The sequence below is a fragment of the Empidonax traillii genome, unplaced genomic scaffold (genome assembly GCF_003031625.1).
Source record: "Empidonax traillii isolate 1590-97213 ecotype Southwest subspecies unplaced genomic scaffold, ASM303162v1 scaffold1:size7828297, whole genome shotgun sequence".
Classification (NCBI taxonomy): Eukaryota; Metazoa; Chordata; class Aves; order Passeriformes; family Tyrannidae; genus Empidonax; species Empidonax traillii.
Window position 1 is genome coordinate 2,333,582 of NW_020955194.1, and position 23,798 is coordinate 2,357,379.

Below are 23,798 nucleotides of genomic sequence, written 5' to 3' on the forward strand. Positions count from 1 at the left end.
AGAAATTAATTATAGTTAGTTTAGTTCTGAGATCACTGTAACAATAAACTGGAACTGATAAACATGAGGACACTGGTTTTATTGGGGTAATGCCAGTTCCAGGATTTGCTTTGTGTGTCTCAGAAGATTCTGTCCTCCTTCTGGATGAGCTGGCACAAAATTTCTGAGTTGTGCATCACCCCATATTTGTCCCACTTATGTTTTGTAGATGCTGGGTGGCACTTCTGCACAGTTTTGTTTTGCCCTTCCTGCAACTAATGAGGGGAGAGTAAGAGTTCCTTACCTCACCAAGTGGACTAGATTCTGACTTTGTATTCCTGCAGATTGAATTTTCCACTGCAGTTGTCTGGGGCTGTGAGAGCTTAAGGAATCTTGTTCCTTTCATATCCGGATGGACCCTGCCTGGTGGTGTTGTGTAACTGGTGATCTTGGTGGCTGTCAGTTCTCTGAAGTGACACAGGGAGGACAAAGGAGCTGTTTTGTTTTCTAAGAGTAACTTACCTTGTTCCACCACTTTTGAGATGTAAATTGCCATTTTCATTTGGTCTGGAGGCTTTTGCACAAAGGCTGACCCAGAAAAGTGGTCCGAGGTCAGGTGGTTTGCTGTGGTCGTTACAGCAATGGGGTTCATTCTGTCGACCTGAACTATTTCTGAAAAGGAGGACGTGTTTTAGGTATCAGGACTCCAGAAAGCTTGTTTAAACAAGCAAGCTCTGTTCTAGGCCTTGCTTAAGCCTTGCTGTCTGGGCAGGTCTCTGTTGGATCCTGTTGCAACTCTGTGACTCCTTAGATCTTGCAAGATGATAGAAAGCGAATTTCTTTTCCCTTTCATCCAGTACTGTGCTGATACGTTATTTCAATGTCCAAGTCCATTCTCCAGCAGATTTTAAGCACTCAAAAGAGTGATCAAAGTTCAACTCAAAGATCAGTTAGATCAGTTAGATCAGTCAGATGGTGAAGGTTTTGTACCTTGCAGTATCAGGTAATTTGAGGGATATTTGTTACTAGAAGAGGAAGAAAATTTTTGAAATTTCAAAATTAAAGACAATTAAGCTTTTTGTAAATTTTCTTGCCATTTTTTTATGCCTAAGAATTATACTATGTGTCAATAATAGATGTGTATTTAAATCTTTTTCCAAAGTAGAGATGATGCATCAGCTTTCATTGCTGTTAGCAGGCTACAGGTTTTATGTAATTTTTAGCATGTGAATTTTATCAGTATTTTGGAAACCTGAGGACCAATGTGCAGTTAAAAAACGACAGAACAAAGAAAATGGTCTGAAGAAGAAATGGTTGTTACATTTCTGCAGTCAAATACGTACTTGCATACAGTAAGTTAAAGTTCAGACAATGATTTCATTAAAATCCATGGGCCATTGCAACTGTCCTCAAAGTTTAATTTGGTGTATAACTTCTTACACTTTTGGTACATATATTTTTTTCAATAACTCTTAAAATGGGTTATACAGATGCTCACAGCGCTTTTGTGTCTATGATTGTTCTTAAGCTGGCACAAATATCACTTGAATAATTTTGTTTGCGATAACAAAAGGTTTGAATGGATTCCTGTTTCGTGATTTTCCGTAGCATGTGGAAAACAAAAGAGGAAAGATAGTTTCATTTAATTTAATAAATTTTCAAGAGTGCTGAATAGCCCCGAACTTTAAGCTCAAGTTCAATGCTAAAGGTTCAAAGTTGTAAAAAATGTGTTGAGCTTTTTCTTTTTTCAGCTTAAGAATGTTATGATTCAGTTTACTCTGTTTTTAAATCTTACTTACCTAGAAATTACAAATAGGCTTTTCAGACTGACTGTAATATGTTTAAAGAATAGGATATATATAAATTGTATGAATTTCTCTGTGCTCTGAGGCCATTTTATTTCCCTAATTAGTTCTTCATAAATGAAGATTTATGCAACAGGATGATTTAAGCAGCCAAGTCTTACTTCTCCATGTAAATGGAGACTGAGGTACTGCAGCTAATAAGAAAAAATAGGTGTAATAATACAGGTACAGTTTAAAAGCATGTGGGTGTACAAATGCAAACGTGTACAGTGTGCTTTTATTATCTGTCAAGATTTGTGAGCTCTACCTTAGCACCAGTCCAGAACTGACCCTCTGGAGAGTATCAGCCCTGTTTTCCTGGCACTCCATTTCTGGGAATGTGTATTAGCATATCCATGGGTTGTGTCTAGCTGAGCTAATCAACCCTCAGGAGTCAGGGTCCCTCTCTCTGACTTTCAAGTGACCTTACATGGAGCCAAGTCAAGTCCACCGTGGTTTGTTAATCCAGGTATTGACTGGCAGAGACTGTACGGGATCATCATACCCTGGAGCAGCATAGCTGTTATGCATATACTGCATTTAAGCTAATAAATTCTACCACACCTGAGCAGACTTTTAATACTGTTGCAGATGCATATACAACCTGCATAAACAGCTCATGGATTTGCAAATCTGACTTGTTATGTCAAAGCCACAGGTGCACAATTCATCCCCTTTCTACAGTGGCGTGTACACCCCTCCCTGCCCTGGTTCCTCGTCTGCAGTATTCTGGACAAATAAGAACTGGTTGTGCAGCAGGAGAGACACTAAACAGGTTGTTTCACCAGAAGAGGTTTGTGAGGGGAGGGAGATCAGGGGCAGAACTAGGATTTGCTTCCTTCTTCAGGAAAGGGTGGGGAGAAGATCTTGTGCAACTCAATGAGCTTCAGGTAATTTTCAGAATCTGGGCAATGCTGCATTCAGCCCCTAGAGCCACGTTGTCATGTTAAGAGAGAGTTCTGATTTTTGTTGTGCTGACAGGAAAGGTGGTCTAAAGAATCTGGGGAATGGGTCAGGGCCCTCTTAACTCAGCTGACTGTTGTGTTATGTTTTACATTTCCGTGTACTCCATCATGTCAGTTAAGTTCTTTATCCTAGACAGATATTTTACTTGTGAGGAAAGGAAATTTGGGGTTCTTTTAACAAGAGAACCCTGTTAACTGTTTCTTACAGTGCTCTTATGAAGCTGTTTTGCAGAGAGGATACAGATTATCATCTCTGGTGGATATATGCTTTGGTAATTTCATATATATGCAAGCTTATTGTTGCTCTTACACTTTTGAGCAAGAAAAATGGGCAAAATTTACGGAGTTTTATTCTTACTCTGCTTGACCGTCATTTCAAACTTGGACACTAATGAAAGAAAGTAGATCTCATGCTAAGTGAGTGAAATAGTACAGGTTAGTTGTTGGAACAAATTTGTGTCAAACCTTTTAACACCTTAAAGAAGTTTGTTCCATTTGAGATCAGTGTTTTACATCACATACTATGAGTGTAAGTACTTAAATAATGTCTGCTCTATCTAGCAGGGGGAGCAGTCCATTATCCCCAACTGTTTACTACAAGGCTTTATAGATCCATGCCAGTCCCTCAAAATACCCTGTGACAGTGAGGGAAATTTTTGTGTATTACTGTGGGATTGTAGCCATTTGCATTACCTGGAAGTTCAGGGGCACTGGGAAGTTCCCTCAGAACTTATTTTAAAAAGGCCATGCAGATGTACTGTTTCCAAGTCCATATCTCCCACTTTCTGATTTAATCTCCCAAGTTCGCAAATTGGATTAGGTGAGCAAAGTGTTTCCAACTCAGCTTTTGCTAAGTAAGAACTTTGGGTATTTTTTGTTTCTTGCTCATCACCAGATAGTAAAGAAGGAAAATTAAATACTCTTTTCATAATGCTTTGGCAAGATTAAAGAAGAAAACTCTTCACATCTGTATTGGCAAAGAGAAATTATCATTTAAATATCATGAGACGTGTGTGAATATTATGAAAGAAAATATTTTTCTGATGACCTGCAGTTGTGAAAGGACTCTAACCAATTAACAGGAAAAATTGTCACTGAGTAAGTTCTTTATGGGGATTTGTTACCTCCGTCAACTTTTTCTGTTTTACAGAGAAAAGCGTAAGTGACAGTTTGATTTGCAGTCCTTTTAGCCTGTTGTGCAATCTGAGACAAATTAGGCAAGTTACAACCTTATTCCTAGAGCTGTGACCTGAACGTTGCTAGAAACAAGTTTAAATTCAGTTGCACTGTTTTCCTCACTAACATCTGATTTTTGTGGAATGAAAGGGGGGATATAAGTTAAGGGCACTGGTTTGGACCAGTATTGCAACTGCACAAGCAGAGAAGGGAAAATGTGCTCTTTAAAACATAACAAAATTAATAGACAGTATGTAAAAGTATTTGGTGGATATTTGATAAGTAGCAAAAAGCGTAGTCAAAACATTTTTGGTTTTTAGGGTGAAATCCTCAAAGTGCTGGTAAAGAATACATTCTGTAGGGAGTCTTTTTAAATTACTGAACTAAGACATGCACATCTGTTTTACGAAACTTGCTTTATAATTTTTCGGTTAACAAAGAAAACAAAAAAAAAAGTCTATGACTTTTGGTAATAGTTGTGAAAAGAAGCTCGAGCAGAAGTGGAACAAACCGAGACAAGCTCTTTTTGTATCCTGTAGTACTATTGCTTAAAAATGTTTTTCTGGCTCCTGACATTGTTGTGCCACTGAATCAGAAAACAAGTTATGTTAAAGTTGCTGTTCTCCAGCGCTCAGACATCACTCCACTACAGGATTTCCTAGTTGGACAGAATTGGTATCATCCTTACATTTGGTAGGTCATTATCTGTTACTCAGAGTGCGCTGTAGATGCTGTTTGAGCTGAGTTTTGTGTGCTCTGGTGGGAGCTGAGCTGTCCTTACAGCAGCGTTTACTGCAGCTTGCACTATTTTACCTGAGAAAAGGTGCAAAGTGACCTGTGCTGCATCGCCACAGGTACCACAACTAAAACTCTGTCACTCGCTGAGCTATGTGGCACTGTGGAATCAGATTCCTTGGAGTAGATTGATATTTTAGATGCAGGTTTTGTCTGGGTTGTCTAGACTTAGGCAGAGGAGGTGATTTCCTTTCTAGCGTTTGTGTGCAACTGGTTTAGTGTTGCTTATGCAGAGCCCGGCAGCTGAAGACCAAAGAAACTTTGATCAAAGCCAACAAGTGCATTTTGTCTCTAGGAGAAGCATCCTAGGCAGTCAAAGTTCCCTCTCCTGAGTGCCTTTGGGCTCTTTCTGCCTGTTAAGTGTTCAGTAGCTCAGTGTAATGGGCTATTTAACCCCTCCTCGAGTAGGAGTTACAGACATTTTGTCTAGACTAGCTGCATCTGTTATGAATAGATTTCCTTTGTGTTCTTTAAAATTCCAGAGTTTTTTCTGTAAAATTGAGATTCATTGATAATATCAAAAAATGGATTTCCCTGTCGTTACATTTAGGTAAAGGCTAAGTCACAGAAGAAAAGGCATTTCAAACAAACAAACCCTCCCTCCCCTTCAAATGTTAAGAGAGATCGTCAAGAGAAATCACATAATTCTTCAGGATCAACTAGAATTCTTTTCTTGATAATGTTCCCTTGCCTTTGAGGGCACTTATTTGATGTAATGTCATTACATTTTAGTACATGAGTACTATAAACTCATTTAAAGGACTGCAGAGTCTATGACCTTTAGTTAACTCGATCAGCCTAAGTGAATTCTGGTCAAAAGATGTCAAAGTTTGGTGTAAAAATATTGTGCCAATCTGAACGTAACATTGATAATGATGCTTTTAGCATATTCTGAGAGGACACATTGCCTGCATTGCCCTGTCCAAAGGCTGGAGAGAAACCAAATACACATATGCGTGTACACGCTCCTGCAGCAAAAAGAACCCTCCAGAAATGAAAAAAACTTACAAAAACTGAAACAAAGAACTCCGCCCTGTGTGATTAACCTTTAAAAAGGAGAAATTCCGGTGATAGAAACTGAACTAATTGCAGGGTTTAGTTTTCTAAAGCTTTTTGCTAGACTTCGAAGCAGTAAACACGCTGCCCTGTTCTAGTTCGTGAGTCAAACAAAGAACTTCTGGCTTAACGTGAGCAAACTGTTTAAATACATTGTAGTTGTGCCACGCAGTTCTCAGTGAGTGCAGTGCGGTGGATACTGGTGTGTGGTCATCAGCTCCGAATGGCTCCTCAGGCGTAGAGGAGAGAAGGGTCTCCCACACAGTCTGGGTAAAAAGGCCTTAGCACTGGATGTACCTTAGTTATTTTCGAGTGGCATCTTTTTTGTCGTTGTTGTTGTTCTCGGGTCTGAACTGTAATCATCGTTAATCAGCTCACTGGTATAAAAGTGGCCATACGAAAAGCTCTCTGCAGCTAAATAATGCAGCCACCTTTTGTGTTCAGCTGCTGACTACACAGAGATCAAAGCCGGAGCTGGGTTGCCACCTAGTGAGAAATCTGTGGGGACGCATGTCGACACGGAGTTGCATAAACAGGAAATTACAGAGAGAAAAAAAGAAATACGACCAGACTTGCAAGTTCGTTTCTCAGTTTTAATTTCAGTTAAACATACTGTAAGTTAACGTTGCCCTGATAGTGCTGTGAAAAAATCTAGTTTTCTGGTTTCTTGCCTCTTTGGGAGAAGGACAGCAGTGCTGCACACTGTTGGGATTTGCCATATTGTCCAACCGCATTTTAAGCCAGCGCTGGTGTTGAGGTGAGAATTGCTGCTGTAATCTGGCCATTTGTTTCTATTGCCGGGCTATCAACGCTATTGTGCTCTTACTTGTTTGTGCAGATTCCCAGGACTAGCCAGAACAAGTTCGGTTGAAAAACAGCTCTATGGGGAGAGCAAAAAGGATTGCTTGCAGTTGAGGTGGATCAATACCTTGATTCTGTTTATGGTGCAGTTGCACAAGCAGTTTCACCAGCGTGAAGGGGGAGGTGGTGCAGGAGAGGAGAATGAGCTGACAGAAGAGGAAACAGCTTTTAATGGGGCTGCTACTTTTCAGTGTTTATCAGTGAGTTTTCCCTACAGTAAAACACAGTCTGTGTAACTTTATGAAATTACGACCTTCCAGTTATTTCAGTAAAGGCCACTGTGATCGTACAGCTGAGCATTTTGCCGGTTCGGTGCTCCAGCCAAGCACGTAGCATTCTTTTACCAAATACACACCTAAAAATGTGTCTAATTGTTTCTCTGGGGGTTTTTTTGTTTGGTTGTTTATTTTTAAAAGAAATTTTACAGCATATTCTGACAGATCTGTTGTTGCACACACCCTTCCACTTCCCTCTGTTGAAGAATTCATTGCTTTGCAGTGTTTTAAGTTGTGGTTTGCAGTGTAAAAGCCTGTAGTCAATGATACTCAGGAAGGTGTTGGGTTTCAGACTGCTATGCAGTGCTGCATAACAGGTGGGAACGTGGAATTTTAATATAATAACGTTATCAACAGTGCACCCACTTTCATAACTTGATTGATTACGACTTGAGAGTCAATGACTGTTTTCAATTTCCTTCCATTAATTATTGAAAACAGAATGTTAGGAGAAAAGTGTTTCAGATTTTACAGCAGAGTTGCAAAATGTCTTCGGCAGCAGTTCCATTTCTGTTTGGAAATCCAAACTTGTGACATTTTTAGAATTAATTTATGGAGTTTGTAACCCTACTTCTGATTATCGTGTCCCTTGTTGAGTTTGTGAAACACTTCTGAAACTTCTGCTTTAGAGCAGAGAAAATTACTGTGTTTTGAAAGACAGATTTTCCATGTAATTAATTAAAAACTAACGATCCAGAAAGTGTTACTTTAACTTTTCTATGTTTCCCTCTTTTCTTTCTGTGTTCCCCTACCTCAGTGAACCCGCTGCTGAGTATAAACCAAGAGGCCATGGAATATGGAAAGTCTTAGATGATAGATATCCAAGCTTTGTTCGTGCTTGAAAAATTATGGATTTTTTTCTTTCATTGTGGTGGGTGCTTTGTAAAAAGTTGCTAAGAATGATCATTTAATTAAATGAAATTAAATTATTTGGGTTTAATTATCTGCAGTAGACATATTATTCTTTCAGGCATTCTTAAACATTTTTATTAGTTCAAGTTGATTCATTACCTATAACACACCATCTTATTTATGAATCATTGCTCATTTGCATGCCAGTAAAAATGAGAAAATGAGTAAAAGGAGGGAGAGTTGCTTTTACAGACACAGCCGTGCAAAGCAACTTACAGTGTCTGTCAGACACAGGATTCTGGACGAGTCTGATAAATATATCAGAAGTTGTGAGAGAAAAGTGGGGGGTTTTCACACCCACTTTTCATGTTCGTCGCAGCTGACAGGGTATAAAGTGAAACGTGCCTTGTAAGTCTCCCAAGACACTCAGCTCCAGCTGAAAAGCCATTAATATGTTTATGTCCAAGAACTGAGGAGGAATAGAGTACCAAATGGAAGTTATACAGGATTTAGCAAACATCTCTAAAGTCTGATTCCACAAAATTCCACAGGTTTTTGCATGGGGGGCTCAGAAAGGGATTCTGGTTATTGAGTATTAGCTGTAATTTGATTGTTCTTCCTTCATGTCAACGATTTGTTTCCAAATACTGCAGCAGCATTAAAACAAAAGATACTGGCAGGAGATGAATTATCTCCCGTTGGCATTGCACTTGTTGATTTCCACGGTGTTTTTGTCAAGGGCCACTCACAGCTGTATGCATTTGGTTTTGGTACATGATTTAAGCATGTTTGCTAAGGTACAGATTGATTACACAACAAAGGTTTGGTGACAATGGAGACACTTTGCAGGGAAAGGTGTGTACTTGTGTACTTGTCCCAGCCTTATTTGCTTTCTCTTTCCATATTCCTTTCATTTCTTTTAACTGTACATGCACTTGACTTGCTCACTGAGCCATTTCCTATGCTAAAACTGCATCACACTGAGCCAGTGGAGACAAAAATGAATGTGTTTGGTTTTATTTTTAGTGAGTTAACACTGAAATGGTTTGGTGTGTGGTGTGGCAAGCTCCAGACTGCTGCACAGTGGAACAGAGGGCAGGAATGTGTGTGGGATGAAGGGGGAAACAGCCTGCAGTTAAATCAGCTTGGCTACTGTGGAGCTTCAGCCACCTCAAAGTGTGTGGGAGGAGAGGCAGGAAAGCTTTTAGTGCTTGTTGAGGCAAAGCATCATTAACTGGTCAGATGTATCTGTGTGATGAGGAGTCGCTCACATATCCCAGGAAGGCAAGTGGTGCCGTTTTAATTAGGAGAAAGGGGAATACTCTCTTGTGGAAGAAAAAACAAACAAAAATACAAATCTTTGGGACAGAAACACTGCTTGGTTCTGCAGTATAGGAGTTTCACTGCCAATGTCAATACAGGATGTTCCCACCTCCAGCTGCTCATTCCTGTTGCAGTGTGTTGGCTGCACTGAGAGCTTTTATGACTTCCTTGCTATATTATTAGGATAATTAAGCCTCAAAGTAATTTTCACTGAGCAGCAGGAATGAGCAAACAGAGAGAGGAGAGGGAATTTTTTTAAGCTAGTATTGCCCAGGAAGCTCACCTGATTTTGGAAGCATGGCCTCAGGTACAGTATGGTTGGTTAAACTGGAGTTTGCTGTCGTGCAGGATGTGCTGTGTGCTTGTTCCAGGATGATGTGAAGCAGAGCTGTGCTTGGCTTGGAGGCGATGGGGTCCTTTGTGGCCCCTTGAAGCACTGTGTCTAGTGCAGAAAATGAATCAGACCTGTACTAAATCCAAGTTTTTGGTAATGGGGGGCTTCAAGGACAACTTCTGTGGAAAGAGGCTCTGGGACTGCTGGTTCCAGTTGAGCCAAAACTGGACTGATCAGCCTTGTGGTGCTCCTGTGAAAATACATTTAAGGGAGGGTAGAAAGCACTGGAGTGAAGTGTAGGGAGTGTGGAACAAGGAGAACACCAAGGTCAGGAAAGGAGGAGGCTCACCATGGCAGAGCAGGTATCCCCTGCAGCCCATGCTGGAGCAGCAGTGAAGTGGGAGAAGGAAGGAGCAGCAGAGAGGACCCACTAAGGTGTACAGAGCATGACCCTCACTTGCTGCACCAGTCAGAGCTGGGGAGTAGAGGGGTCTGGAGTGAAAAGTGAAGTTGAGCCTGGGAAAGTGGGGAGGAAACTTGTTGGTTTCGTGTTTATCTTTTTGATTGCCTCTTCCCAAATCAATAAGTATTTATTTTAATTGGCAAAAATTAACTTCATCAAGTAAGTCTATTTTTCCAACCACAGCTGCTGATAAGCAGTCTCCCTCTCTTTATCTCAACCCATGAGTTTTTTTGTTTTTGTTACTTGCATTTTCTACCCCCACCCGCCTGAGAGCAGAGGGTGAGCAGGAGCCTGGGTGGGAGTTTAACAGCTGGCAAAGGCTAATCCACAGGACTAAACCCAGTATGTTTCTGAGGTGAAACAGTTGGTGCTGAGGCCTCAGTGTCTGCCTTATCCATACTTCAGGTGGTGCATCAGGAACATTTCCAAAGCACATAATTCAGTTTAGTTGCATGTGGAAGAATTCCAGTTGGGGTGGTCGGGAGCTTCTCCATGATGAGCACCAAAGGTTGGTAGGTGATAATGACACAACCAAGTGAACAAAGCACATTGATTTCCTTTTAAAACTTAGTACTACCGCATCTATTTAAATTAAATATAATCATATTCTCGCTGTACAAAACATATAGAAGCATTTTAAGCAAGAAGTTTACTGCTGATGTGGTTACTTCCTTTCAAAATACTGTCATACCCAAGCTGTGGCTGGGGAAGTAATCTCTTAAGGGACTGAACCAGGAAAATCCAAGTGGTGTATGTATATAAATGGTCTGTATATAAAAGTGACATGTGTCTTCCGTCTTGCTAAGAAACTTGGTGCTGTCGTTCCCCCCAAAAGATGTGGCTGCTCCAGTCTGTGCATGTCACTTTTAAGATACTAAAATGGTGCAATAATGTAGGCTGCTGGAACATCTAATTCTTCCATGCTGTAGGATACCGTGAATATACTTTGAAAATATGTTCAGTATGTTTGAGATGTTTTAAAACCTTGGGTATCAAGGCTTTGAAAGGAAATTGGGTGTTTGCCAGAATTGTCAGAGATGCGTAGGATATTAGATTGTTAACTCCCATGGGAAATTTAAGTGATGCTCATGTTTTGTATTTTCTATCAAAGCCTGATATATGTTCCTTTGTGATTATTTAGAGGAGTTATCTTTTTAGTGCTTCCAGCAATTCACTTTCATTGTCACTATCCACACATGAGGCTGCATTTTCTCTGTGTGGTGCTTATTGCTGGGAATTCCCTTTGCCATCTTTGAACTTTCCTTTGTTACAGAAGTCTGAACTTTCATGTCATTTTAACAGCTCTTGCACCCTCTAAATAATTAGCCGGGTCTGAAATGGAAAATTTAACATATCTCCAGTTGCTAAAAAAACCTCAAAGTTTTGTAAACAAGCTGGAATTCTGGAACATTTATTGGTAACACTAGTGTAAAATGACAGCTTTTAGATGCTTTTCAAATTATAATGTAACATATCAGCCTGTGTGCTAAACAAGTTAAATGAAACACCAAGTTCTACTCCCTATTTCTGGTTGTGTTACAATACCTTTCATGCAGCTGGCAGATAAACTTTTAAAGCTTGTGCTTTTAAGCCTTGCTATTCTATTTATTATCACTGTTGTCATTAATGTTTAATTTTGAAAGAACTGCTGACAGAGAAGTCTTAAAGAATAGAGCAGAAAGTAATTTCTTCAACTCTATTAAGAAGAGAAAAATGAATAGATGAAGTCTTCAAAAAGGATTCAAACATAAAGTTAAATAGTCCAGCAAGTAAAAGATGTCAGTTCAGTTTAAATTCCAAGACCTTGCCTTGCCTTAGAGTATGTTATTTTAGCTAAACTTTGTTTACTAGTGAAGGAGACTGTTGTAAATACCAGACACATCACCATTATAAAATAAAATGTCACCTCTTGCTGCTCAAAGCTGACTTACTCCACTGGCAGATTCCAGAGTTGTCCTGAATCTTTTGTAGGTGTCTGGAATGTGAAGAGCTTATTTTGATATGGGATCTGTGTCCAGGGCCTTTATTACTGCACAAGATTGCTAAAATACTCAGCAGAGGTTTGGAAAACTTAACAGCAAATAGTTCATTCCGAATCATAAGTTACAAATAATATAGGGGTCATAAGATAGTAATGGGATTTTTCTTAGGAAATCTTCAATCACCTGCTTGCAGCTAAAGATCTGCTTGGGTTTATGTTGCATTCAGAACTGAAACAGTATCTGTAGCTACTTGGGGGTTTATTTTGTTTTATTTCACCTGTGGAGGTGAAATTTAATTCAATCTGGTAAAAGCATTTGAGAAAGAATTGAGTAGATGCTGATGTCCGTTTTGTCAGTGGAAACAATGAAATATAAGTGCCATTTCTGCCTTTCTCCCGCCTCCCTTTTCCTTTTTACTGGTCTTAAGCATGACTTATTTTGACCTTTGGGTCACAGTCCAAATGTACTTCAGAATTCATCATCTCTTTTCTGCCCTGTGGCTTTGTTGAATCAATGTGGTATGTACTTTTCTGTCTCTTTATACCTACTTTTCTTCTTCCTTAATAGGTCTACTGTTGAACAAGGCTCTGGTGTTTTTAAAATGAGAGTTTGTTCTGCACTTAGCCCCAAGACCCCTTAGTCATACAAAACCTTGTTCTGTAATTTCTGTTCATTTTTTTTCCTGTTTGGAGATTTTATTTTCCACTTTGTTTGTCCTTCCTCTTGTGCTGGTTCTCAGCCTGTGAGTAATTGTTGTACTCATCCAGTATCACACAGAGGAATGAGGGAAATGGCAGCATATACTTTCTCCCTCTCAGTTCTAACCCTCTTCAAATAAAGCCCACAAAGTATTAAATAAAGGAAGCAGCCAAAATAAACTATTTTGAACACAATTTTTACCTGTAAAGAAAGCGGAATTTTTCTGTAATTTCCTGTTGGATTTTTATTTGCCTTCTACTTAAAGTAGATATTGGAGACCATGGTGAAGGGGGGTAGCATTAAAATCATTATACAGTAAGAGGCAAAATAAAAGCACTGTATTTTCTGAAGATCATGGCCATTCTCAGAATCACATAGCTTTCTATTCTTTTATGCTATCCCTCGGTGTGCTTACCTATTTCCTATTTCAAGGAACCTCTCTGCATAGAAAAGGGAGGGGTAACCATTTAGTGGCTAATCAAAACCCTGAGTGTGATGAAGGGAATGTTACAATATGGTTTTAGTAGTTGTTCTGCTTGAAGGTGCTGTAAGAACTGATAGGTGAGTATTTTCAGGAGTGAAAGACATATTGCTGTTTTCTTACAGGACAGAATTTCATCTCTCTGTAAAGGACAAATTTTACATTAATTTCTTCTGCATCAGTGAAAGATGCTTCTTTTTGCTGCTCTGCTTGCACTTCCATTACATAATGGTTTCTAAGGGGTTGCTCTGTCATTTTGCTATTAGATTGTATTTGCAAGGTTGTAAGGAGGGGATTCACATAATGCAGGTGTAATATGAAAGTGCTAGTAAGGAAATTTGAACTTTGTGAATCTGAACATTTTTCTTGAATTGAAATTCAGTCATTTCCAAACTCTGAACATTTCTTTTGAATTTATGGATGACTGGAAGGTCCAAAGCCTAGCATGAATCTGAATTACCTGTTAAATGCTTCACATGAAACAGTGTTCATCTTGCTGCTTGTATTTTTCAACGTCATTAATTCAATGTTAGACATGTAAGAGGGCACCTGAAAATAGTGCATTTTAAATGTTATTCTAGTATAGCACAACAATATGGGGAATAGTTTCAAACCAAGAAACCATATTTTTATTTTTCCATTAATACATATGTAGGTCATTCTTGAAAAAGGAACAGTTGTATGGAACGAGAATAGAAAAGGAAAGTGTCTACTTCAGAATTCAGACTGGTATTTTCCTCAGTTCTCAAGTTACTATCAAGGCTATTCATTCAAGATTTTGCTATTCTTTCTAGAATACTAGTGGATAAGTTAACAGAAAAAGAAAGTGTAGGGATGATTAAATAACAAAAATATCAAATAGTTTCAACACAAAAGAAAGAAAATTCAGTCTGGTTTGGGGTTTTGCATTTCTATTCTTGCCAAAGGATTGATTTGTGATCAGAAAAAGTAAGAATGGTGTTAGTTAAAAACAAAATCTCTCAAGCTTTGAGAGATTTCAGGGTGGTTTCTGCTCTTCTTTTAGTCATGGCTTTTTCTGCTTTTCTCCCTCTTCTCTGGAGATACAAGCTAATATATGTCGTTAGAATTTGTGCCAGTGTCATTTCATATATTGTGATTTAAAAAATAAATAATCACCATTAAAGAAGTAAACTACAGGAAATTTAAGCATAAGAAAAAAAACTTCTTTGCTTATGAGAGTGATCAGGGATCAGTGTAGGCTTCCTAAACTGGTTGTAGGGTTTCCATACTTGGATATATTCAAAGCCCAACTGGGTGTGGTCCTGGGCAACCTGCTCTGGTTGACTTTGCTTTGAGCAGGCAGATGAGACTGGAGACCTCCAGGTTTTAATAGTTCTGTAGTGTGGTGAAAGAGCCTGTATTTGGAGATAATTTTGTAGTGATATTGGATATTTAGGATTAAAATGTTCGTGTATTCTGCATATGTGCATTAATAGAACTTATTACTGCACAGTTTTTCAGGTTATGACCAAGGAGATCTTTTATTAATAAGTCACTTCATGAATTTGTTTTGTGTGTTTATATTTTGAGATCTGAGTTTTTTAACTTAATTTCACACCAAAGTTCTGAAGCAGCTTAATTAAATACCATCTCATCAGTGTCTTTTATAAAGATTAATGAATTCATTAGAAATTTCAGATGTGTACATCTTTCCAAACACTGTGTTCTGCTTCCAATTTTTTTTTTATTGAATATATGAGCTAATTTACTACCTTCTTATCTTCCACAGACCTAAAGAGAGAAGCCAGTATTTGTCACATGCTGAAGCATCCTCATATTGTGGAACTGTTGGAGACATACAGCTCAGATGGAATGCTTTATATGGTCTTTGAGTTGTAAGTTTCTCTCTTTGATTTTACCTTTCTTTGTTGTCATTTACTAAATAAAATCCTACAAGTGTGCCTGCTTGTTTTGGAACTCAGAGGTCTGGAGTGCTATGAAAATATTTATTTCTGACAAGAACAGGTTGTCCCCAGTTTAAAAAGTTGTCCCACTGGCAAAGTGGTGAACATCAGGGCTTTCTAAAGACAGGGAGCTGTTCATTGATGGCTGCTGTGTCCCTAACAAGGTTCATGGGAACACACTGAAAATCTGGTGATAGGTGTCATCCTTGGGGAGCTGATGATAATTCTGTTCCAGTTGTGAAGTGTTTGGTTTTTTTTTTCCAGGTTGTTGTTACTTTAGCAGTGCTTTTCCATTATTAGATAAAAAAAGTAAAGCTTATTGAGATATTTAAATATTCTTGTAAGTCAATATACCTATTCACAATAAATTAAAAGAGGTCTTTGTCTAAAAGATATCTTTTGGAAGTTTCAACGTGAAAGTTTATTCGCAAGGGTGACCAAAACACGACTTCAGCAGTGGAGAGGTATTTTTAATCAACAACAAGAAACAAAAAAGGGGGACAACACCTAAATCCCCACATGCTTTCTTTGAGAGGAAATTATTAGTGCTTCCTGAGTTAGGTTTTACCTAAATAGGAAGGACAAAAGTAGACATTTGTGCATGTTCTCTATTCAATCTTCCTTCTCTTCTGCTCTCCACCTACCAGCTCTTCTTTTTTATGTTTCGCATATATTCACTCCCAGTGTGTCTGGGCATATGTGTTTGTACCTCTTTAGTTTCTCTGATCTTCCTCCATTAAGTTTTCTGATGAATTTGACCTGCTTATAGTGGAGCAACCACATCGTGCCAGTGTGTTGGCTTGTCCCCTAGAACCAAGAATTTCATTTGAGATATTCACCCAAAAAATAATTCCACATGTTTTACCACTGAGGTAGTGCGAAAGCAAGTGGTAATGGCAAAAAACCTAGGAAAAGATGAAAATTGTTGTTTGAAAATCTTATGCTATTTTTTAGATGAGTTTATAAACTTACAATTTTGTAAAATAATTGTTCTTTGCTTTCCTCTCTGTACATTTTGATTCAATACTGACTTTGCATTTTTATTTTGTAAATCCCAAAGCATGGACCAAGGGACTTTAATTACCCTATTATGAAATAATTATGTACACCTTGGGGAGACATACTCTGATAATTAACAAGATTTTGAAATGGAGGAAAGGTTTTGCTTCTATTTTTACCACACTGATAGCTCAGAAATACGAGACAAAAGCAGTAATTATTTTTTAATGGCAAGCCTATTATAATTTATGTTTGTATACATGAAAAGTAAGTCTGAACAATTAGAATTACTACACAAATACTGTACCTGACTTCAGGCCACATGAAAGAAAGAAATTAAAAGGCTAAATTATTTGAAGGATAATAATTGTTTACCATATGTGTGCCCTTGTTTCCTTTGTACACTGCAAAACATCCCTCTTTTGTAACAAACAGTGATGGAAAATGAGGCAGTGGGAACACCTGTGCTCCAAACGTGGCAGGGAAGGGAAGAGTTGTGGGCACGACGTGTTGTGCTGGAGGGGATGCTTTGGTAAAGTGATGCAGCAGAAGACTGATGTTGGCTGTGGAGTAAGAAAGGCATTGTCTGAACCTGCGTGGGTTGGTGACATACTGTGTAATTGTGACCATATTAAGAAGCTTGTAGTTAGCAGAAAAGCATCTGTGTACGTTTAGGTAACTTTTTTTCCCTCCCGCTGCCTCCTGTTCATTGTGCTGTTATCGTAAAAAAACTCAACTGCTTCACAACAAAGTTCTGTCCCCACTAATAAAGTGAATTTCGTTAGGGTCTAGTTATTCAGAAATTACTGATAAGGGGAAGACACTGTGGATCTGCAAAGGAGATATAAACCTCGCTGGTGATGAGCTACCTGTGGGCTGGCAGGTGCTTTTCAGGCCCAGCACATGAAATGAACAGAATAAGTGAACCTAAAACTTTGTGCCATCACTTGTAAATGATACACAGGTCCACTACTGTTTCATGGGCTGTGAGCTGCCTGGAGCAGCTGCTAGGATGACCCTGAATATCTTGCCAAATCTACTGATGCAAAAATGTGCAAGTTAAATAAGCGAATGTAGCATACACCTGATAACAACAGATTGTAACGCTCAGGAAAATACACAGTTTGTGCCCAGTTTTGAAAACTGTGGTTAAAATAAACATTTAAAAAAAACCAAATCACAATTCATAGAAGCACTGATGAACATGAGCAGTAGCAGTGAGGTTTAACACCAAAAACTGAGCTATGTTTTTAACCACTATTTGTTCACAAATTCAAGCAGTGTTTAGAATGGGGCCATATGTAAGTTACCAGCAGGTTGCAGTTACCCATGTGGTGCTGCTGTATTAAACAGCAGAGAAAACAGTTGGTTGTAATAGATGAAGTGCATGGGCAGAGTAAGAAGCAGATCCTATCCCAGAAATTCTTACTGCTAAAGTAAAATTGTTATTTTAAAATTACTTAGATGTTATTACACTGTAAATGAGAAAGGATGTGCCTGTGCCAAATGATTTCCCTCACACACACCCCAGCTACCCCCCAGAAGGGTAATGGATCTGGAGAAGATCCTTGGAGGCTCTAGAGAGACCTCTCATTTGAGAAGGCCAGCTCTACTCCCTGTCATACACTTGTTTTTTCCTTTCTCATTCCTGGTGTCATTTGTTGGCAGCTCTGTATGGAATCATGGACTCATTTAGGCTGGAAAAGGCCTCTGAGATCATCAAATCCAACCATTAAGCCAGCACTGCCAAGGCTGCCACTAAACCATGTCCCTAAACTCCACATCTACGTCTTCTAAATAACCCTAGGGATGGTGACTCCATCACTTCCTGGGCATCCTGTTCCAGTGCTTGACAACCCTTTCCATGAAGAAATTTTCCCTAATATCCAATCAAAACCTCCCCTGGCACAACTTGAAGCCATTTCCTCTTTTCTTACCGCTTTTATCTGAGAGACCGACCCCCACCTGGCTGCAGCTCCCTTTCAAGTATTTGTGGAGACTGTCAAGATCCCTGCTGAGCCCCCTGGTTTTACATAGAATGCTGGTTCCTGTTTGCTGTACAAGTATCACTTTTATATTCTGTTGGTTATTACATTTTTTTTCTAATGATCATTGATTTTTATCAAGGAGCTATTTTGATAAGATTCTGCTACTTGCAATATTTCTGAAACAAGGCAGATATTCCTTTTGAAGTGTCTGAAAAACCACATTTTAGATTTGGAGTGCATTACATTCAGTTTATCCTCAGCATAATCAAAATGTGTGGACTCAGAGTACTTTCGTGCTGAAGAGCTCAGACAGGAGCAATGAGTGGATTGCAGATACCGTAATATCTGGTCATTTGCTGAACATTGTCTCACCACTATACATAGGTGGGTTTGCTTTTTTTAGTGCATTCTAAGAGAGATCTGTCTTTTGGGACGTTGGAAGAACTGATCTATTTAGATTTAGCAGAGTTAAGATGTATATATATAGTTGTATACATTGCTGTTTAACCTAGTTAAAGTCCAAAAATGCTTTAGTTTTAAAATCTCAAAATCCACAAAAGCAGTACTTTAACAGGGTTGCAGTTACTTAGGTGTGCATTAAGCATAAGTTGGTGATCTTGTGGGGTTGCTGGTGGATGAGAGGCTGGACATGACCCAGCAATGTGCACTCACAGCCCAGAAAGCTTAGTCTTAGTTTTCAGAGGTTACTACAAAGAGCATCAATACATACTGTAGTTTTTAAATTAATTTGTGGAAGTCTTTTCTGAGGTAAGTGAAGGTGGCAAATATATAAAAACTGTCCAGCTGAAGGAAAAAATGCCATTGTGCACAAGCCTTGAACATACATGGTACAAAATTCAGAAAACTCAGCTAAGAGTAATATGCCAACTCTGAATTTTTTATTTATTTATTTTTTTAAAGCAATACTTCAGTTCCCTAAACAAAGCAGTGCTTCTAAAGCTTTCTGAATCTTCATCAATGAATGAAGTCGGAAGGCACATCCTATTAGGTCATCTGCAAATTCAAACCTCTCATACACCAGTATGAAAACATAAATCTCTTCTGGAGTATAATGTCTGTTCTTCAGTCACTGTTAGTGTCACAGCAGATTTCTGCATTGAATATGATTCAGGAGTACATTTTCTGGGCAGTTTGTAACTTAGCATTGTGCAGAAGAGTAGAAAGATTTTCAAGGTGAACAGCAGCACTGATGAGAGCTGTGGAAAGAGACATTTATCCAAAGGGCAGAGATCCAGGCACAGTTCTGCTAAAAATATGGAGGAATCAATAGTAGAATATGGGTTAATTGGGAGACACAGTTCATATTGATACCCAGACAGTGGGATGAGGTGGTATCTGTCCCTCCCTGTGCAGGGTGGCTGGAGCTACACTGTAAATACCTGAATATATACATATATATGTGTGTACTTTTATATGTGTGTATATATATTAATATGTTTTATATATATATAAATACCTGAATATAAATCTATACATATATATGTGTTTATTTATATTTTTCATATATACATATATATATATATAAATATATCTCAGTTCATGTACCTGCCGTGAGTGCCCTCTGCTGGTGTCAGGGGGTTCTCTCAGGTTATGAATGTAGTGATTTCTCCCAACTTTTTTTGCATCATCCACATAAGTCTTCAGCATGGATATAGCTTTTTTTTATAGCTCTTTTTTTTTTTTTAATTCAGTGGATTTTAGCTTATCTCTCTTTTTTTTTTGATGGTTTTCACATGCTTGTGCTGATACTTACAAACCCTTGAGACTTCCTGAATTTTCATTACATCAGTATCCCAAAGCTTTAATGCTCTTATATCTCACAAGCCTTTCAGTTTCTGCAGAGTCATTTTGTAAGTGGTGAGGTGTGTTGCTGAGTTTTTAGTCTGTTAGTGCACTGATTTTTCTGGGGTTTCTTATGACTGAGGTCGACTTTTGCTTTCTGCAGCCTCAGCTAGACAAAAGTTTTTTGATTTTTCAGGTAAAATTCAATATAATGTATTGAATTTATTGTGTTACATGGGGTGATACAAACGCTCTTTATGCATTAAAATAAAAATGTACTCTTTAAAAAAGGTTTCGTCTTCAAAGAGTGGTCAGTTGAAGTCAGAGATTAAAATACGCCTGCTGCATATTTGGTGCTCTGGAGACCAACAGAGGTCATCTTAATGGAATAAAAATTGCAAACATATTTGCCAAAAAATATTGTAACTGCCATATAGTGCTAGAAAATTTAAATGAAGAAGGCTGGTATGTGTAAGTGGGAGGTAGAAATACATATTAAAGATTGTTCTGATTAGGAATACCTTGTTTAAAGGGATGAGACTCTTACTTCAGTGTCTCAGCCACTATTGATGCTGCTAAAAATCTTAAGTGCCTCTGGACCTTTATTCCTCTGCAGTTTATCACAAGTCAGAGTGAAGTTAGTTTTCTAAGAGGTTTTGCTGTTTCATGAGAATGGCATCTCAACTTTTGGTAGTTAATCATACCCACCATAGCAGAAGATCTTCTACCTGAGAGCCAGTGTGGTTTCTGAACCAACAGAGGTGCCGCAGACATGGTATTTGTTCTCAGACAACTGCAAGAGAAGTGTCGGGAACAGAACAAAGGACTCTATGTTACCTTGGTTGATCTCACCAAGGTTTTCAATACTGTGAGCAGAAAAGGTCTGTGGCAGATTTTGGAACGTTTAGGATGTCCTCCCAAGTTCCTCAAAATTATCATCTCGCTTCATGAGGACCAGCGCGGTCAAGTCAGATATGGGGACACACTTTCTGAGCCGTTTCCAATAGCCAATGGTGTGAAGCAAGGCTGCGTTCCCGCTCCAGCCTTATTCACGATCTTCTTCAGCATGATGCTCCAAAGGGCCACGATGATGAAAATGGTGTCTACATTCAATATCGTACCGATGGGAGCCTTTTCAACCTAAGGCGACTGAAGACCCATGCTAAGACCTTAAACCATCTTGTCCATGAGCTGCTTTACGCAGATGATGCCACCCTCGTGGCCCACACAGAAGCAGCTCTGCAGCGTTTAACATCCTGCTTTGCAGAGGCTGCTGAGCTTTTTGATCTGGAAGTCAGCTTGAAGAAGACAGAAGTTTTATATCAGCCTGCACCTCAGGAAGTCTTCCATCATCCCCATATCACCATTGGTGAAACAACACTCAAATCAGTCCAACAGTTTAATTACCTGGGAAGCATCATCTCCTCAGACGGTAAGATTGATGCTGAAATTGACAACAGGTTAGCAAAGGCATACAGTGCTTTTGGTAAACTCCGTAAAAGAGTGTGGCAAAACAAACACCTGAAGAAAAGTACTTAAGATCAGTGTTTACAGAGCCATCGTGCTGTCTACTCTTTTATATGGGTCTGAATCATGGGTCATTTACCGGCACCACTTGCGTCTCTTAGAACGCTTCCATCAGCGCTGCCTCCGTACAATCCTCAACATCCACTGGACTGACTACGTGTCCAACACGTCTGTCCTTGAACAGGCAGCAGTCACGAGCATTGAGGCCATGCTGCTGAGAACTCAGCTGCGCTGGGCAGGGCACGTCTCCAGGATGCAGGACCATCGCCTCCCTAAGATCATGCTCTATGGGGAACTTGCCACTGGCTGCCGCAAGAGAGGCGGCCCGAAGAGGAGATACAAGGACTGCCTGAAACAATCCCTCAGCCTTGGCCATATTGATCACCACTGTTGGTCTACCCTGGCCTCCAATTGGGAGGCCTGGAGACACACCATCTATAACGCTGCTGCTGCTTTTGAGAACGCACGCAGGATCACTCTCGAGGAGAAAAGACAACGCAGAAAGAATCGCGTCTTGTCGATATCACCTGGGGAGTCTTTCTGCTGTACCTTCTGCAACCGGACTTGTCTATCTCACATTGGCCTTTTTAGCCATCAGCGCGCTTGTAGCAAGCGTGGGTAGAGCCCCTCTCAAATCTTTGTTCGCGAAACCTAGCCATGAGTTAATCATACATCTTGTATGTTCTGCAGTGTGAGAAAACGTTGGAAGAGAGATTGACATGAGAGGTTTTTCCAGTGATATCCAGGTTTATGCTGCTCTCATTGAGCCTGACCCCGTGGCTGCTGTACAGGGCCATGTGCAGTGCAGCACAGCAGGTTCTCTGAGTGATGTTTAACCCTGTACACAGACAAGCTGTAGAAAAACCACTGGGAAAAAAACCTACCCAGAGAATATATTGATGCAGTGAAGAGCATTCATGGTTTGGCAATGTGGGTTTCTTTGCACTTCTCAATGTGCAGTTCTTTTGGTTACTGATCCCTCTCATAGTTGTCAGTGCTCTATCCACATGATAGTGTATTTTGTATGGGGATACCTTTTGCATTTATTTGGGAATTAAAACTTCTGCACATGACTTGTGACTCCCTAAGAAGCTTATTACTGCAGGTATGTAACACAGCAAAAGTGATTGATGCTGACATTCTGGTTGACTTAATGAAACAGCCTGGTAATGTTGGCTTTCTGGACACCTTGCAAATTCTCCTTTTTTTTTTTTTTCCCCTTGAGTCTTTATGGAGAGGAAAAAGGAAAGGTGTGAAGGCTGAAAATGACATGTTACAATCGATATTTTTGGAAGTGCCTTGTTAAATGTGAATTATGTGATTTTTATTGTTCCTGTTTAATCTTGCTACTCTCTCCTTGCCCCTTCAAGCTGTGAATACTTCTGGATATCAATCAGCCTTAGGTCACTTACAGGAGAGGGAAAAGGAGGGCAGTTCTGCCACTCCACACTGCTTTAGTTTTAGAGAAATGGCAGCCTAATTTCAGCCTAAGATCTGTGAATATACCTGCATCTGAAGTGTAATACCACTTATTGTGGGAAGTTAGGTGATCAGAAAGACTACAGACAATTAGGGAGAAGAGGAAAAAGGTGTCAAGAGCTACTGGTACAGTATGTGGGCTGTCGGTGTTCTCAGGTGACTTGGGTGAGGCTGGGAGGTGTAAAATCTCATCTTGGCTACATAATTACCCATGTGAGAAAATACCAGCTGGAAAGACTGCACTACATTTCTAAAGTATTTCTTAAAGTCTTCATTTAAAATTCAATTTGAGTAAGATTTCTTTATTACTACAGTCATTATTGTAGAATTGCACTGGTAATTCTTAAATGAACACACTTAACCAAATATCAGGCATTGACTGTTAACTTGCAGAGCCTTCTTGTACAGGGCATTGACTTCCTGCTGTCTTGCACACCTTGCTCAATGAGCAGTTTAGCAATGAAAGAAATGTTTGGTATTGCCAGTGTTTTGAGAGAATTGTTGTATGACTTCAGGGACACAAAATGGTTAACCTATGGCAAATCATTTTCTACTAGATTACCTATTAAATGCTGTTTTAGGTAGTAATGCACTGTCCATGTGTCCAGAGTATTTTATGTAAGATTTTTGTAAATGGAGCAAATAGATCATTTGGAGCATTTTTATGTAGTTGATTATAGTTATCCATCTTAAGCATTTTTCCCTCTTTTCACCTGCAGTATGGATGGAGCAGACCTGTGCTTTGAAATTGTGAAGAGAGCAGATGCTGGATTTGTCTACAGCGAGGCTGTAGCCAGGTATGTATTATAATTTTAATTAATCCCACAGGATAAGTTGTACAGTCTGTTAGCTAAAAGTCAGACTACTGTAAGTAATCCCTTTTCCACACCCTGGATGTTTATTACAATAATTAGCATTTTGTCATTTACCAGTTGTATATTTGAATGAGATTACTGAGTAAAACAGTTTTTCACATCCAATACTTAATTGTC

The 23,798-nt window shown here is 39.2% G+C and overlaps 1 protein-coding gene across 10 annotated transcripts in view; it reads left to right on the forward strand.

The window, feature by feature from the left end:
* The window catches only part of CASK (calcium/calmodulin dependent serine protein kinase), a 199,356-nt gene that overhangs the window by 66,491 nt on the left and 109,067 nt on the right, over positions 1–23,798 (forward strand). For all 10 annotated transcript variants that reach the window (XM_027883008.1, XM_027883100.1, XM_027883270.1 and 7 more), the window contains exons 3-4: positions 14,836–14,941; positions 23,526–23,603. In XM_027883008.1, coding sequence (XP_027738809.1) covers positions 14,836–14,941; positions 23,526–23,603 — 184 coding nt within the window. The remainder of the gene's footprint in view (positions 1–14,835; positions 14,942–23,525; positions 23,604–23,798) is intronic.